Here is an 18,299-nt window from a genome sequence, read left to right on the forward strand (position 1 = left end):
CTCTTCTACCTGGTTGTGTCCATCCATCCCTCCCTCCACTCCCCTCCTCTGTGCAGTCTCCTCTCCTCTTCTACCTGGCTGTGTCCATCCATCCATCCATCCATCCATCCCTCCTTCCACTCCCCTCCTCTGTGCGATCTCCTCTCCTCTTCTACCTGGCTGTGTCCACCCATCCATCCATCCATCCATCCATCCATCCATCCCTCCTTCCACTCCCCTCCTCTGTGCAGTCTCCTCTCCTCTTCTACCTGGCTGTGTCCATCCATCCATCCCTCCTTCCACTCCCCTCCTCTGTGCAGTCTCCTCTCCTCTTCTACCTGGTTGTGTCCATCCATCCCTCCTTCCACTCCCCTCCTCTGTGCGATCTCCTCTCCTCTTCTACCTGGCTGTGTCCACCCATCCATCCATCCCTCCTTCCACTCCCCTCCTCTGTTCAATCTCCTCTCCTCTTCTACCTGGCTGTCTCCATCCATCCACTCCCCTCCTCTGTACAATCTCCTCTCCTCTCCTACCTGACTGTCTCCATCCATCCCTCCCCCATCCATCCATCCCTCCCTCCCTCCACTCCCCTCCTCTGTGCGATTTCCTCTCCTCTTCCTCTTCTACCTGTCTGTGTCCATCCATCCATCCCTCCCTCCCTCCACTCCCCTCCTCTGTGCGATTTCCTCTCCTCTTCCCCTTCTACCTGTCTGTGTACATCCATCCATCCATCCCTCCATCCATCCCTCCTTCCCTCCATCCACCCCTCCCTCCATCCCTCTCCTCTGTGCAATCTCCTCTTCCCCTTCTACATGGTTCTGTCCTCCTGCTCCATCCATCCATCCATTCCTCCCTCCCTCCACTCCCCTCCTCCAGCCTGCAGGACCTGACTCCTGTCACCCACTTTACACCCATCTCATTCTCCTCAGACTTCATGCACACTGGCATAAAAAAAACATTGCTTCAACGGGAGTTTTGTTTTCTGCCTGTAGAAGCAGCTCAATGTTACCCAATGTGTCTATGCACATTAGGATGTTAAGAGGCATATTTTGAGTTTAACGTTCTGGTTCATATTTCTAATTGGAGTTTGGAGGCAGAAAAAAAATGTAAAAAAAAAATCACATGTCCAAAAATGAAAGAATCAAATAAGATTCCCTCATTAATTTTAGAGCCACCATACACCTTACAATCTGCCCATACAATCTCTGTAAAATCAGAGCAATATGAGGAGCTACCTAATCTATACAATCAATTTATATCCATTCATCCTTGCAATACTTAGATATACATATATGTGGCCTGTATTAACCAGTTGCACTACATAGTCGATGGTAGATCTGAAGGAGGTAGAACAATCAGATTGTATAGTGTACAGTCACCAATTATTTTGTATCCAAATCAGGCAGGCCCTTGCATTACACACACACACACACACACACACACATATATATATATCATATATATCTATAGATAGATAGATATATATCTAGATATATATATATATATATCTAGATATATATATCTAGATATATATATATATATGTGTGTGTGTGACCTGTATTAATCAATTGCTAATGGGGGGGGGGGTTGTGTCAGCAACTCCCCCCCACTGCTTCAAATCCCTAAAATTTCCCCTCTGAGTACACATCCTCTCCCCACACTCCAAATCCAGCACAAATTCCCCCTACTCCCAATCCCCCCTTCTAGCACTAATCACCCCCCTCAAATTCCCCCCTAGCACAAACACCCCCCATTCATCCCTACTAGCCCCCCCCCCCAAAAAAAATGTCCCCCCTTTACCATATCTCTTTTAGCACAACCCCCCCCATCCCAGCACAAATCCTCCCCCCCCCCAACACAAATCCCCCTAAATCCCCATTCCTAGCACTACCCACCAAATTGCCCCCCCTTATAACAATTTTTACCCCCTGCTGCCCCCCAAATTCCCCCTCCTAACACAAATCCCCTCCCCTCAATCTCTTTGTGATGCCCCCCAACTCACATGATACCACAGTATCCAGGGCAGCTGTACCTCCTGCCCACCCCTTGTCCAGGCCCTGTTGTACAGTCATCTTTAGGTTACCATACACCTGTCACAAAATCAACTTTAGATTAACCAAAACTATACTATATAGGTACCTACCTGATTTATCTAATCATTTTGTATCCAATCAGGCAGGCTCTCTGCACTACGAAGGCCAAGGGAGATCTGAAGGAGATTGTACAATGTGCACATGAGCGCAGTTATGAATAAATAAATGACTCCATGAATACAGGCCACATATAATTAGATCTGATCTTCTATCTGGTCCAATTGACTAGATATGACTTATAGATGGTTTATTTAGGGAGGACCTCAGATTATAGAGTGGTGGGTAAATGTTGCTGTTTTGACAGATTAAAACCTGAACATACTCTATGCAATCTGATTGTAGCATGACCTTTGTGGTGCAAGAGCCTGCATGGCTGGATACAAAATGTTTGGATAAATCAGGTATACGGTGTTCATATCACATAGTTTTGGTCCATATAAAGTGGAGTTTATGAAGATTGTATGGTCAGATTGTAACATGTATTGTGACCTAAGGTGACTGTATACTATGCAATCTAATTGTTTAATATCTTTTAGAACTACCATCAGCTGTGTAGTGCAAGGGGCAAAAATGGCGCAAAGCATAGTTTCCTGTAGCAACCAGTGACATCCATTGCTTGCCATAGGTAACTACTTCAATTTGCAAAAATCTGGATCTATTTGTTCACTACATACAACTCCAGATTGTATGGACTCTCCAGATTGTATGGACTCTCCAGATTGTATGGACCCTCCAGGTTGTACGGACCCTGCATATTTTATGGACCCTGCAGATTGTATGCCCCCCCCCCCCCCCCCCAGATTATATGGACCCTCCAGATTGTATAAACCCTCCAGATCTGTCCTACAATTCTCATCTCTCCCGTTTATCTCAGATAAGTGTAAATAATGCCATCTGACTTACTGTGAGCCCCTGGTGGGATTTGAAGGGATTGTCCACCATGATTGGTCCACAATGTAGAAACGTTTTGTGGCTTCCAGACATCAGTCAGCACAACATTTTTTTTTTCCGCCCACACATTTAGCCTCCAGATCGTTGAATTATTTAGCCTCCAGTGATGTGATGATGATGATGCAACCTCCAGGAAGTGTAGACTCTCCTTCTAAAGACCAAAACTACCTCCAGCAGAAGATTCATCTACAGATTTCACATGAAGGATCCATGGAAGGGGTTATGGAGGTCAGTTTTTAACATCCATATATAGCCTCCAGGGCAAGAAGTGGAAAACTTCCAGTGGGGCAGGTGACCTCCAGTAGAGAGTAAATAGGTGACCGGTAGCACCATAAGTAGGTGAACTTTTGTAGTACATTCAAAGCAGTAAGTAGAAGAACTTGCAGCAGGTAAGTGGGACAACCGGCAATATGATCAGTAGAGCCTCCAATATGATCAGTAGAGCCTCCAATATGATCAGTAGACAGCCTCCAATATGATCAGTAGAGAGCCTCTAATATAATCAGTAGAGAGCCTCCAATATGATCAGTAGACAGCCTCCAATATGATCAGTAGAGAGCCTCCAATATGATCATTAGGGAGTCTCCAATATGATCAGTTGGTAGAATACAGTCGGTAGAATGCCTCCAATATGATCAGAAGAGATAATTCAACAAGGAAAGCAGAGAACCTCCAACAAGGTAAGTAGAGAGCCTCCAATACGGTAAGTAGCAGCCTCCAGTATGATCTCAGTACATCATGCAGGCGATCTGCAGTTAGTTGACGGAAGACTTCAAGCTTTGAATATGTGACCTCCAGTACAGTAAGTGGCCTTAGTAGAGCTCAGATCAGGTCGGTGTAGAGGCCACATTATCATAAAGATCCTGCTGAGCCCGGCTCTTCGATAATGTGGAGGTCTCAGCCTCCATGTGATGTTCCTCCCTCCATCCCTCACAAATAACCGTTAGACGTGACAGCAGTTCACTGATTAACCCCTGAGGAGCCGCACCGTCCCCCTGTCACCAATCCACGACTCCACACTTCCTGTAGTGACATTATGTACCCAGCGGTGACCCCCCTCCCTCCCTCCCTCCCTGTACCCCGATTATTCCCTCTGCACCCAGGATCCATCTCTCCCAGTCCTCTACTCCTTCCCATCTCTCATTTCTTCCGGCACCCTGTCACTCTCTGCTGTCATCTGTAATCATCTGTTACCCTGCGCTGTCATTTATAATCATCTGTCACCCTCTGCTGTCATTTACAATCATCTGTCACCCTCTGCTGTCATCTATAATCATCTGTCACCCTCTGCTGTCATCTGTCACCCTCTGCTGTCATCTGTAATCTGTCATCCTCTTCTGTCATTTATAATCATCTGTCATCCACTGCTGTCATCTGTCACCCTCTGCTGTCATTTACAATCATCTGTCACCCTCTGCTGTCATCTATAATCATCTGTCACCCTCTGCTGTCATCTGTCACCCTCTGCTGTCATTTATAATCATCTGTTACCCTGTGCTGTCATCTGTAATAATCTGTCACCCTCTGCTGTCATCTGTCAACCTCTGCTCTCATTTATAATCATCTGTCACCCTGTGCTGTCATCTCTAATCATCTGTCACCCTCTGCTGTCATCTGTAATCATCTGCTGTCATCTGCCATCATCTGTCATCCTCTGCTGTCATCTGTAATCATCTGCCATCATCTGTCATCCTCTGCTGTCACTATTGCAACTGGACCCCTCTCCTCTCCATCAGCACATTTCTTCTATATATATTATTCTCCTTCTATCTGCGCTGTCATTACACTCCCCTTCCTACACGTCCGCTTTTCTCTCAGCCATGACATCTCTTCTCTAGACCCCATACCAAACTCCTCTTCTCTTCCAAACTGCACGCCCCCCCCCCCACCATGTGACACCTCCCCTCCTCTCCCCACTGACACAGCACCCCCCCCCCCCATGTGACATCTCCTCTCCCCACTGACACTGCACCCCCCATGTGACATCTCCTCTCCCCACTGACACTGCACTCCCCATGTGACATCTCCTCTCCCCACTGACACTGCACCCCCCATGTGACATCTCCTCTCCCCACTGACACTGCACCCCCCATGTGACATCTCCTCTCCCCACTGACACTGCACCCCCCATGTGACATCTCCTATCCCCACTGACACTGCACCCCCCATGTGACATCTCCTCTCCCCACTGACACTAAATCTCCCCCATGTGACATCTCCTCTCCTCTCCCCATTAACACTGCCCCCCCCCCCCCCCCCAGTGACATCTCCTCTCCTCACTGTCCCTGCACTCTCCTTCCTGTCATCTCTGTGTGTCCCCCCCCCCCCCCCCCTATATTATGCTCCCCCCCATTCTGTGTGCAATGTCAGCTCTTCTCACTTCTCATAGAGCCCAATTCTATACCTTACACCCCCTCCCCCTTCTATCTTCCCTCCCCCCTCTGTCACCCTTTCCCCTCCCCCATCACCCTCTCCTCTCCTCTCTCTCGCTCTCTGCCGGTTTTTCTTCTTCGGCTTTTTTTGAAAAGAAAAAAAAAAGAGCGCTCTCTTCTGACCCCGCCCACACGTCAAATCCCCTCCCGGGCCACGCCCACTTCAACGGCGCAAATTTAAGGAAGCCCGTGACCGATTCCCCGACCTGCCATCCTCCTCGTCCAATCAACGTCCTGCATCAGCGGGCAGCGCGCGCCGCGCCGATCCCCAGGGTGATCTCTATAGGAGGAAGCAGAGCGATACATGAGATTGCCGGGAATGTTTTAATGTGGGATGTGAAAGGATACAATGTATCACAACGGACACCAAGAATACAAACACTGACATTCATAGACCGGAGCTCCGCCCCCTACTGTACTGACAGCGGGACTGCACCTGTCCGCAACATCACTCCATGGACACCACATGGGGCAGCCGAGCAACCGACCCACAAGGGTCAGACTTACTCAGATTAGCCCCAAACCCTGCACCTTCAGATCTCATCCTGCACCTTCAGATCAGTCCAAAACCCTTCACCTTCATCCCTCAGATCAGTCCCAAACCTTTCATTTTCAGATCAGCCCCAACCCTTGTACCTTCAGCCCTCAGATCAGTCCCAAACCCTGGACCCTCAGATCAGCCCCAATCCCCTCACCTTCAGATCAGTTCCAAATCCTTTACCTTGAGATCAGCCCCAAACCCTGCACCTTCAAATCAGCCCCAAACCCTTCACCATCAAACCTCAGATCAGCCCCAAACCCTGCACCTTCAGCCCTCAGATCAGTCCCAAACCCTGGACCCTCAGATCAGCCCCAAACCCCTCACCTTCAGATCAGTTCCAAACCCTTTATAAACCTTCAGATCAGCCCCAAACCCTTCACCTTCAGGTCAGCCCCAAACCCTTCCCCTTCAGCCCTCAGATCAGTCCCAAACCCCGGACTCTCGGATCAGCCCCAATCCCCTCATCTTCAGAGCAGTTCCAAATCCTTTACCTTGAGATCAGCCCCAAACCCTGCACCTTCAAATCAGCCCCAAACCCTTCACCATCAAACCTCAGATCAGCCCCAAACCCTGCACCTTCAGCCCTCAGATCAGTCCCAAACCCTGGACCCTCAGATCAGCCCCAATCCCCTCACCTTCAGATCAGTTCCAAATCCTTTACCTTGAGATCAGCCCCAAACCCTGCACCTTCAAATCAGCCCCAAACCCTTCACCATCAAACCTCAGATCAGCCCCAAACCCTGCACCTTCAGCCCTCAGATCAGTCCCAAACCCTGGACCCTCAGATCAGCCCCAAACCCCTCACCTTCAGATCAGTTTCAAACCCTTTATAAACCTTCAGATCAGCCCCAAACCCTTCACCTTCAGGTCAGCCCCAAACCCTTCCCCTTCAGCCCTCAGATCAGTCCCAAACCCCGGACTCTCGGATCAGCCCCAATCCCCTCATCTTCAGATCAGTTCCAAATCCTTTACCTTGAGATCAGCCCCAAACCCTGCACCTTCAAATCAGCCCCAAACCCTTCACCATCAAACCTCAGATCAGCCCCAAACCCTGCACCTTCAGCCCTCAGATTAGTCCCAAACCCTGTACCCTTAGATCAACCCCAAATCCCTCACCTTCAGATCAGTTCCAAACCCTTTATCCACCTTGAGATCAGCCCCAAACCCTTCACCTTCAGGTCAGCCCCAAACCCTTCACCTTCAGCCCTCAGATCAGTCCCAAACCCCTCACCTTCAGATCAGTTCCAAACTCTTTACCTTGAGATCAGCCCAAACCCCGCACCTTCAAATCAGCCCCAAACCCTGCACCTTCAGATCAGCCCCAAAACCTTCACCTTCAAGCCTCAGATGAGTCCCAAACCCTGCACTGTCAGATCAGCCCAAAACCCTGCACCATCAGATCAGCCCCAAGCCCTTCACCTTTATCCCTCAGATCATTCCCAAACCCTTCACCTTCAGCCCTCAGATCAATCCCAAACCTTGCACTTTCAGCCCTCAGATCAGTCTCAAATCCTTCACCTTCATATCTGCCCTAAACCCTGCACCTTCAGCCCTCAGATCAGTCCTAAACCCTTCACCTTCAGATTGGCCCCAAACTCTGCACCTTCAGCCCTCAGATCAGTCCCAAACCCTGCACCCTCAGATCAGCCCCAATCCCCTCACCTTCAGATCAGTTCCAAACCCTTTACCTTGAGATCAGCCCCAAACCCTGCACCTTGAGATCAGCCCCAAACCCTGCACCTTCAGATCAGCCCCAAACCCTGCACCTTCAAATCAGCCCCAGACCCTTCACCATCAAACCTCAGATCAGACGCAGAACCCTGCACCGACAGTTTAGTCCCAAACCCTTCACCTTCAGATCAGACCCAAACCATGCACCTTCAGATCAGTCCCAAACCCTTCACCTTCAGATCAGCCCCAAAGCCTGTACCTTCATATCAGCCCCAAAGCCTGTACCTTCATATCAGCCCAAAACCTTTATCTACACCCCCCAGATCAGTCCCAAACCCTTCACCTTCAGCCCCCAGATCAGTCCCAAACCCCTCACTTTCAGCACTCAGATCAGTCCCAAACTCTTCACCTTTATATCAGTGAGATATTCCTTTAAATATCGTACCTGGGGGGTGTCTATAGTATGCCTGTAAAGTGGCGCGTGTTTCCCGTGCTTAGAACAGTCCCTGCACAAAATGACATTTTTAAAGGAATAAAAGTAATTTAAAACTGCTTGCGGCTTTACTGTAATGTCGGGTCCCGGCAATATAGATGAAAGTCAGTGAGACAAACGGCATGGGTACCCCCCCCCCAGTCCATTACCAGGCCCTTTGGGTCTTGTATGGATATTAGGGGGAACCCCACACCCAAATTAAAAAAAGGAAAGGCGTGGGGCCCCCAGGCCCTATATACTCTGAACCGCAGTATACAGATGGTGCAAACAAGACAGGGACTGTAGGTTTGTTGTTAATTAGAGTCTGTAATTTTGAACTGGTACATTTTTAAAGTGTAGCTCCAGCCAAAAAATCTATTTTTAAATAAGCTTTTTGGAAAACATAGGGAAGGGTTATCACCCCTGTAACATTTGTTTTGCTGTCTGTGCACCTCTTCAGAAGATTTCACCTCACTTTCTGTCCCAATGACAAATGTTTTTTGAAAATTTGGGGGTTTTAGTGAAACAAGGATTGGTGATAAAGCATCAGTGAAGAGGAGACACGTTTTTTCCCATATTAACTCTTATGCCGCATACACACGAGCAGACTTTAGGGCATACTTGGTTCGGCGGACCGGAGTCCGTCGGACAATTCAATCGTGTGTGGGCTCTTTTCCCCCAGAAGTTTGACGGACCTAGAAATGAAACGTTTCAAATCTTTTCGACGTACTCGAGTCCGGTCGAAATGTCCGTTCGTCTGTATGCTAGTCCGACGGGGAAAAAACGACGCTAGGTCAGCTATTGGCTACTACTGGCTATGAACTTCCTTGTTTTAGTCTGGTCGTACGTCATCACGTAAGAATCTGTCGGACTTTGGTTGATCGTGTGTAGGCAAGTCCGTTCATTTGGAAAGTCCATGGCAAAGTCAGTCGAAAAATCCGCTGAACCAAGTATGCCGTAAAGTCCGGTCGTGTGTACGCGGCATTACAGGAGAGAATTTCCCTTCCTAGGGGTAGATTTCATCTCACTTCCTGTTGTCTCCTTCCGTTTGCAAGTAGGAGTCATTTGTAAGTTGGATGTTTGAAAGTAGGGGCCTGCCCTATATACTCTGCAGAAATTGGGGCCCTAGGTGTTGGTGTTGCCACAACACTGTACACCCTCACAGTTACTCTTGGTGGGCGCAGGAACGGGCTGTGCTTTGAAATATTAGATCAAGATTTGTAATTACATGCTCTTGTTGAACAGTGGTAGAAAAATTGGGCCTTTGGTGGTGGTGGTGTTGCCACAACACTGTAAGCCCTCACAGTTACTCTTGGTGGGCGCAGGAATGGGCCCTGCTGGGAAATATTAGATTAAGAATTGTAATTACATGTCCTTGTTGAACAAGGGCAGAAAAATTGGGCCTTAGGCACTGGTGCCACAACACTGCAACCCCTCACAGATGCTATAGTTGGAGCACAGGAATGAGCCCTGCTGCAAAGTATTGCATCAAAAATTGTAATTATTGGGGGCGTGACCGGAAGTTGCCCTACATGGACGCTTAAACTCTCAGCTCTCCACTAGCCCACAGCTTTAAGGCCTAAAAGGGGGATTTTCAGCTACATTTTATGGGAGGCAGCAGGAGAACCAGATCCTCCAAGCCCAGGGGATCGTCCCAGCTGCCATCCGGCTCCACTGCAACCCTCCGCGAGTATTTTAAAACACCCTCCATGTCCGAGGACGAGCGGGACAAGATGGCGCCGATGGCTCCTTCCTCCTCCATGAGGCAGCCGCTACAGCAGAGCTCGGCATCGCCTCCACTACCCCAACGTGCAGCGGATCTGGAGCGGGAGACGGAGGGACCGATGAGCAGGGGATCAGCAGCGGTGAGTCCACCCCTGCCTCTCCCAGCACAAAGGAAGCATCGGTGTACACCCCAGGACACTCTACAAGGCCTCACTGAAGCCTCTTACAAGCAGTGCTCACAGGCCTTCCCGCAGCTGCTGCGCTCAGTGTCTGACCCATCCTTATCCCTGGGAGAAGCGGCATCTCCCATACCCTCATTGCAACCCAGTGATTTCCCCCCACTGCCAGACCCAGAGGGAATATGGGTCCAGGGACATCTACCAGAGGCACAATATGGAGGATGCACCCCCAAGCCAGTGTTCGGTCCCCCCCGACTCTCCCCAGCCACAGAGGCAAGCCCATCACAGTGCCTCCAGGCCCACAGAACAAGGGACAAGTCAGTTAAAATCATACGCCCAGGTGGCAAGTTCGCCGACCCTGATCCCTATGGATGTCCAGGAAGGGGGCCCCCCTCTTATTCACAGAGGCCTTCATGGGGAGACGAGGGGGATCCCCAACTGCAGTTTTGGGACTCTCGGAAACCTGCACCCCCCCTATACTTCAAAGGGAATCCTCCCCACCACGCAGCCCACAACACCATAGGGGTCATACCCCGCGCCTCCAGCAGTCCACCTCATGGCAAGACTGCCTTCAAGCTATCCCTACCAAGGAGGACTTTAAACTCCTCATTGAGGAAGTTAAATCTGCCTGTCGGGCGGAAATCCAAATAATACATACCAACCTTAAACATTTATCAGACAGGATGGAGATGGCGGAGGAGGAAATCCAAGAGACCAAATTGGCGGTACATCGCACTCAAGTGCAGGGGGCCGATCATCACATAATGCTCCGGAACATGCAACACCATATTGAAGATTTGGACAATTGGGGGCGCAGAAATAACATCCGAGTCAGGGGCCTACCTGAGTCAGAGGGACCCGAAGACCTCCATGAACCCCTGCAACTCTTATTTAATGACCTCCTGGGAGACCCCCCAAACAAACCCATTGAAATGGACCATGCTCACCGCGCCCTGCGTCCTAAAGGGCCCGTCTCCAGGCCCCGAGTTGTCATATGCAGGGTCCACTCCTTCCCCCTGAAGGAGGACATCATGCACAAAGCCCGCATCACAAAGAAAGTGCTCTTTGAAAACACGCAAGTCCAGCTATTTCCAGACCTTTCCTGGATCACTTTGCAGAAACGCAGACTGCTCCAACCCCTGCTCATTTTGCTTCAAGAAAATGATATAACATACCGCTGGGGATTCCCCTTCAGCCTCACTGCTCGCTGGCAGGGAAAATCAGCAGTACTACGCTTCCCTGAAGACCTGGATAACTTTTGTGACACCCTGGAGATCCCCGTCCCTTGTCTACATGAATGAAACTTGGTGGACTCGCCAACGCCACCTCCCGTGGTCTGGCAGAAGATCCCACCAACTAAATGCCCTAGGGACCAGGACTCTCCCAGAGGGCCTACCAAACCTAAATCCAAAAAAGGATGACTGCCTTGCTCCCCACTCCTGCCCCTCTCATCTCAGTTATTTGCATTCCCCCAAGGCCCCCCCCGCCTATCACTTAGTTTTCATTATTGGGCGCTTTTTTCTGGAGACTTGTCAGTGGTGGTCCCTCTGATCACTAGTCCCCCTAGAGGTTTACCTTACTAAAGTTCCCCCTCGTTACCTTGTTTTGAGAACTTAAACATAGTTGATTTTGCTCTGTGTGGTTCACTATGCCCCCCCGGACTGGGCCCTTATTCTTATGCTTATTCCTATTTAAAATGTTAATAACCAATTCTCTCCTTTTTCTCTTTTTTCCCTCCTTATTTTTCTTCCTCTCTCCCCTTCCTACCCCTTTCTCCTTCCTGGCTCGCTGTCGGTCTGGGACGGTCACTTGGTCGCATCTCATGTTCGGATCTCCTCGCTTCGTGGATCTCGTGGAGAAATCACAGCTGGATAAGTTAAGTAATCGAGTGCACACATACACCAGTGATCATGGCTAGGCTCATGTCGTTTAATGTCCATGGTTTGAATTCAAACAAAAAAAGACATCTGCCGTTGGGGGAGCTCAGGCGATCTGGGGCAGACGTAGCTCTGTTGCAAGAAACACATTTTAACAGGGGAGACGCCTTCACCTTTGCATCTAAACAATACCCCCAGGTTTATCAGGCTTTTAGCTCCTGCAAACGAGCGGGTGTGGCCATCCTTTTTAAAAGAGGCTCTCCTTTTAAATGCTCCGAGTCCTTAATTGATCCAAGGGGACACTATATAATTCTGAGAGGTCAGTGGCAAACGCAGGCGGTAACTATCTGTAATATCTACGCTCCTAACACCCATCAGATACACTTCCTATCCAAGGTCCTTTCACGCCTGTTTAGGTTACCCAATGATTATCTGATCATTGGCAGAGATTTTAACTTGGTTCACTCGGTAGGTCTAGACCGCCACGTGATTAATCCTACAACCCCTCAGACCCGAGCTGCCCGTGACTCCAAGTTATTTTGTCAATTAACTAGACGACATGCCCTATTCGATGAATGGCGGGCGTTACACCCGGGAGATAGACAATACACATTCTTTTCTGCTCCCCACCGTACACATTCCCGCTTAGATTATTTTTTCGTTAACAATGCCACTTTACAGGCTACCAAAACAGCTCAGATCCTACCCATATCCTTGTCCGATCACGCCACAGTTATTATATCACTAGAAATAGGCACCCCTACCCGCAAACCCAGTAATTGGCAGTTAAACAACTTTCTCCTCCAACATACTCCGTCTAAACTGGAGCTAGAAACAACTTTGCAGAACTATTTCTTAGAAAATAATACCCCTGAAATCTCCCTCCCCATTCTCTGGGAGGCCCACAAGGCAGTCCTCAGGGGAAGGTGTATCGCGATCTCCTCGGCTATGAAGAAAAATGCGATGGCATCTAAAATTCAAGCTGAGAGAGAGCTTAAGGCTCTAGAACTCTGATTGCAAACCTCGCCATCCCTACTTCTTCTTAAAAAAGTGGTTTGCCTCAGAAACACTCTCCGAGACTTAGTGCTGGGCCGGGTGGAAAAGGCACTGCTTCGGCTAAAACAAACATATTATGATAAAGGCAACAAAGCCCATACCCTTCTGGCGCGTAAACTATCCGAGCGCTCCCACATGTCCACCCCTCACCAAATTAAAGATAAAAAGGGGGCCCTTTTATCACACCCGCAAGACATAGCTCGGGCCTTTGGGAAATTCTACACAACCCTATATAATAACCCTGAAATCCCCCAGGATCCGCTCCCTCCCGATTTGAAAGATCGTATGCAACAATATCTGGAGGATAGTGGACTTCCCAAAATCCAGGGGACGGACCTAATGTCACTCAATGCTCCAATCACGGAGGAAGAACTAACGGCCACTATTAAAATCTTGCCCTCACACAAATCCCCCGGGCCAGATGGTCTCCCTTATGAGTACTATGAGGCATTTCTCCCGATTCTCCCGCCCCAAATGTGTGGGATGTTTAACGCCTTCTTTCAGAAAACTACTATTCCCGCGGACATGCAGAGGTCGTTCCTCACGTTAATCCCCAAACCTGACAAAGATCCTTCAGTATGTGCCAGTTACAGGCCAATCGCACTTCTAAACTCTGATTTAAAAATCTTTACTAAACTCCTCTCGATTCGATTGAACCTGATACTTCCCTCTCTGATACACAAGGATCAGGTGGGATTTGTCCCCCTGCGTCAGGCAGGGGATAATACGAGACAAATTATTGACCTGATAGATGTGGCGAACAGGAATAAGCTGGAGGCGTTAGTCCTCGGCTTGGATGCAGAAAAAGCTTTTGACCGCCTTGGATGGTCCTTCCTGTTCGCCACGTTGAACTGCATGGGATTCCGGGGTCCATTTTTGCAAGCTATTAGACATCTGTACACTAATCCCTCATCCCAGGTAAAGACTCCCTTTGCCTTTTCGCAGGCTTTCCCGATCACGAATGGAACCCGCCAGGGGTGCCCGCTTTCACCGCTACTATTTGCGCTGTGTGTAGAGCCTCTGGCGGCGTCCATTTGAAAAAACCCAAATATACATGGGATCCCGCTGAGAGATAGGGAATTTAAGTTAGCACTGTTTGCTGACGATATTAAACTCACCCTGACCCAGCCCAGGATTTCACTTCCCAACTTGCATGCTGAACTCGACCTATATAGAGATTTATTGGGTTACAAGATAAATGCAACTAAATCCGAAGCTTTACCCATTAATATCCCAACACAGGAAACCCAACATATGCAACAATGTTTTCCTTACCACTGGAAAACATTATCCCTGAAATATTTGGGTGTTCAGATAACTCCTTCTTACTCCACCTTATACCGAGCCAATTATCCCCCCCTTTTTAAAACTATAAGGGACCGCCTACAAAAATGGAAGGCTCATCATATTTCCCTACTAGGGAAGATGGCTTCTGTCAAGACGGCTATCCTACCGAAGCTGCTTTATCTTTTCCAAACACTTCCCATCCCAATACCGCAGGCGGAACTGAGGAAACTCCAGGCAGATCTGATACGCTTTGTCTGGAATTACAAGAGGCATAGAATATCACAATCGGTTTTGAAGGCGGCGCGATCGGACGGCGGGTTGTCCTTTCCTGACCTAACTAAATACTATCAAGCTACCCAATTGCGTGCCCTGGCCTCTTGGTTCACTCAACGTTCCTTCAATAGGTGGACAGAAATTGAAAAACTATGGATGGCGCCAGTCCATCCAAATAGTATGCTATGGAATGCAATGGTGAAGGTAGATTCTACTCAGCTTTTGGGCCCCATGCTCCACCTCAGTTCACTCTGGCGTAAATTATCACGGCTCTATAAACTGTGCTCAGAGAGCTCACTTCTCACATCATTCCTCTACAACCCCAGGTTGCCTGCAGGTCTTACACACCAGATGTCTTCCCCGTGGGCGACAAGAGATCTGTTCCATTTTGGTCATTTGGTGCATCCATGCACGCGCACGCGCATCCATGCTTTCTTTCACAGACCTCCAGAAAAAATTTGACTTACCGCGGCAAGTGTTTTATGGATATTTGCAGATTGGGCACTATGCTCAATCAATAGCCCCGAATCTGCAGTTCTCGGCCCCAACTCCTTTTGAGGGCCTGATACTGGAGGGTTCGGCTAGACGTGGGCTAATATCCGACATCTATCGGATACTAAATTCATACAACATCAATGATCAGGGTAAACACGCTTACATGCTCCGATGGGAGAGGTTTTTGGGCGAGGAGATTCCAGAATCTACATGGAAGACGATCTGGTCTCAGGCAGCTAGGAGTTCACTCTGTACATTGTACAAGGAGAACGCCTATAAAATCCTTTTTCTATGGTATATGACACCTGATGTCCTCCATGCCATTTACCCTTCTAGTTCGGACAAATGTTGGCGGTGCCTGAAAGATAGGGGGACCTTATATCACATCTACTTGTCATGTCCCAAAATAGTTCCTTTCTGGACGGAGACGCAATCATTACTGAATCGCCTGTTGGGCGTGCAGGTTCCTAGAACCCCGAAATTATTTCTTCTTGGAGTGTCCAGATTACGTATATCTCGACACTCCAGGAAACTGCTTAGCCATGTTCTTACAGCAGCGAGATGCCTGGTTGCCCTGTACTGGAAAAGACAGATTCCACCTACTCAAACAGACCTCTATACCAGAATAAAAGACATAGAGCTAATGGAGAAAATGACAGCTAGACTACAAAATAGACTGGAGGCACATGACAAGGTCTGGGAGGACTGGCACAGGCGGGAGGAATCACCCTAGGCCGGCGGCTAAGCCCCCCCTTCCCCCCTCCCCTTCTTTTCCCTCTTTTCTTTTTTCCTCCTTTATCTTATTTCCTTTTTTATAATGTTGGATTATATTCAGATCAACAACGATATCTGCTGGTTGACAGTTTTAAGTGTCATGGAATGTGTTACAACACTACTGAACTTGGATGATTATACTCTAAAGTTTACTGATCACCAGATTGGTTGTCCACCAGTTGTATTTAGTTATATGCAACACCATTGTTCTAAGTATGTATATATCTTCATGCCTAATAAAAATTGTTATTTGAAAAAAAAAATTGTAATTATACGCCCCTGTTAAACAGGGGCTGAAAATTTGGGCCTTGGGCAATGGTGCTGGTGCCACAACACTGCAACCCCTCACAGATACTTTAGTTGGAGCGCAGGAATGAGCCCTGCTGCAAAGTATTGCATCAAAAATTGTAATTAAACGCCCCTGTTAAACAGGGGTTGAAAAATTGGGCACTGGTGCTGGTGCCACAACACTGCAACCCCTCACAGATACTCTAGTTGGAGCGCAGGAATGAGCCCTGCTGAAAAGTATTGCATCAAAAATTGTAATTACACACCACTGTTAAACGGGCAGAAAAACTGCCACAACACTGCAACCCCTCACAGATGCTATAGTTGGAGCGCAGGAATGAGCCCTGCTGCAAAGTATTGCATCCAAAATTGTAATTATACACCCCTATTAAACAGGGGCTGAGAAATTGGGCCTTGGGCACTGGTGGCGGTGCCCAGAACCAAAAATGTTCTTACAAGCTATCAGCATGAAAATTGAGGAGGAAGAGGATTGTGACTCAGCATAACAGGATAGTCACTCAGCATCAGCATAGGCAGTCTTGAAGGGATCTCACATAAAAAAAAAAATCAATCATTACATCAGCATCAGGTGCTTGGTAGCTGGTGATCCAAGACTGATTCATTTTTATGAAGGTCAGCCGATTGACCGATTCGGTGGACAGGCGCACCCTGTGATCGGTTACAAAGCCTCCAGCAGCACTGAATATGCATTCTGAAATAATGTTGGATGCAGGACAGGCCAGTAGCTCTAATGCATACTGTGCAAGCTCTGGCCAGTGATCCATCCTCAAGACCCAGTAACCCATAGGATTTTCGGTGGGAAAGGTGTCCAAGTCTGATCTTGCCCCTAGGTAATCCTGCACCATGTTAATCAGACGCTGGCGATGTTTGCTGGAACCGATCAGACCTTGGGGCTGGGGACTAAAAAATTGTCTGAATGCCTCGGTCAGAAGGCCACCTTCTCCACCGCTCCTTCTGTGACTGAATGAAGCCTCAGCAACACGTTGTCCAGGAGGACCAGCAAATTGTAACCTCCCAGGCTCTGGAAACGCGTTGCACAAACCTTTCTGCAAGGCCTCCCGAAGTTTTTTCATCCTCTGCTCCCCCTGCGACAGCAAGGTAAGGTCCACAACCTTACCCTTGTAACGTGGATCAAGGAGGGTTGCCAGCAAGTAATCATCACTCCCCTTGATACCACAAATACAAGGATCCAGGCTTTGCAGGATCAGGGAGGCCATGCAGCGTAAGTTTGCTGAGGCATTCTGTCCAGAGTCCTCTGGGTCACTAAGGACGAAATGATCCGCAGCCACCTCCTCCCAGCCACGTACAAGTCCATGGGTTTCTTTGGACTGTAAATGATACCTTGAAGACTGCTGCTGATGCTGAGTGCCAGGCTCCACCTCCATGCTGACACAATCCTCCTCCTCCTCCTCTTCCTGAGTGATCGGCGGACATGCAGGAACACTGTCTGGATAAAGGGGGCCTTGAGAGGTAAGGAAGTCCTCCTCTTCCTACCTCTGTTCTGCCTCAAGTGCCCTGTCCATTATTCCACGCAGCGTGTGCTCCAACAGGTGGACAAGAGGGACAGTGTCACTGATGCATGCACTATCACTGCTTACCATCCTTGTGGCCTCCTCAAATGGTGACAGGACAGTGCATGCATTTCTGATCATAGCCCACTGGCATGGGGGAAAAAAACCAAGGTCCCCTGACCCTGTCCTGGTGCCATAGTCACATAGGTACTCATTGATGGCCCTCTGCTGTGTGTGCAGCCGCTGCAGCATGGCCAACATTGAGTTCCACCTGGTGGGCATGTCACAGATTAGGCGGTTCTTGGGCAGGTTAAATTCCTTTTGGAGGTCAGCCAGCCGAGCACTGGCATTATATGACCTGCGGAAATGCACACAGACTTTCCTGGCCTGCCTCAGGACATCCTGTAAGCCCGGGTACCTGCCCAAGAACCACTGCACCACCAAGTTAAGGACATGAGCCAAATAGGGCACATGGGTCAGTTGTCCCTATCGGAGGGCGGAGAGGAGGTTGGTGCCATTGTCGCAAACCACCATTCCAGCCTTAAGCTAGCGTGGCGTCAACCACCTCTGAACCTGCCCCTGCAGAGCTGACAGAATCTCTGCATCAGTGTGGCTCCTGTCCCTCAAGCACACCAGCTCAAGCAACGCAAGACATCCTTTTGCCTGCGTGCTTG

At 48.9% G+C, this 18,299-nt stretch overlaps 1 protein-coding gene across 1 annotated transcript in view; it reads right to left on the reverse strand.

Moving 5' to 3' along the window:
• The window catches only part of CDKN2C (cyclin dependent kinase inhibitor 2C), a 12,314-nt gene extending 8,235 nt beyond the window's left edge, over positions 1–4,079 (reverse strand). The window contains exon 1 of the mRNA XM_073593562.1: positions 2,976–4,079. Coding sequence (XP_073449663.1) covers positions 2,976–3,056 — 81 coding nt within the window. The 5' untranslated portion in view covers positions 3,057–4,079. The remainder of the gene's footprint in view (positions 1–2,975) is intronic.
• Between the last annotated feature and the right edge of the window lie 14,220 nt (positions 4,080–18,299).

The sequence above is a fragment of the Aquarana catesbeiana genome, linkage group LG07 (genome assembly GCF_042186555.1).
Source record: "Aquarana catesbeiana isolate 2022-GZ linkage group LG07, ASM4218655v1, whole genome shotgun sequence".
Classification (NCBI taxonomy): Eukaryota; Metazoa; Chordata; class Amphibia; order Anura; family Ranidae; genus Aquarana; species Aquarana catesbeiana.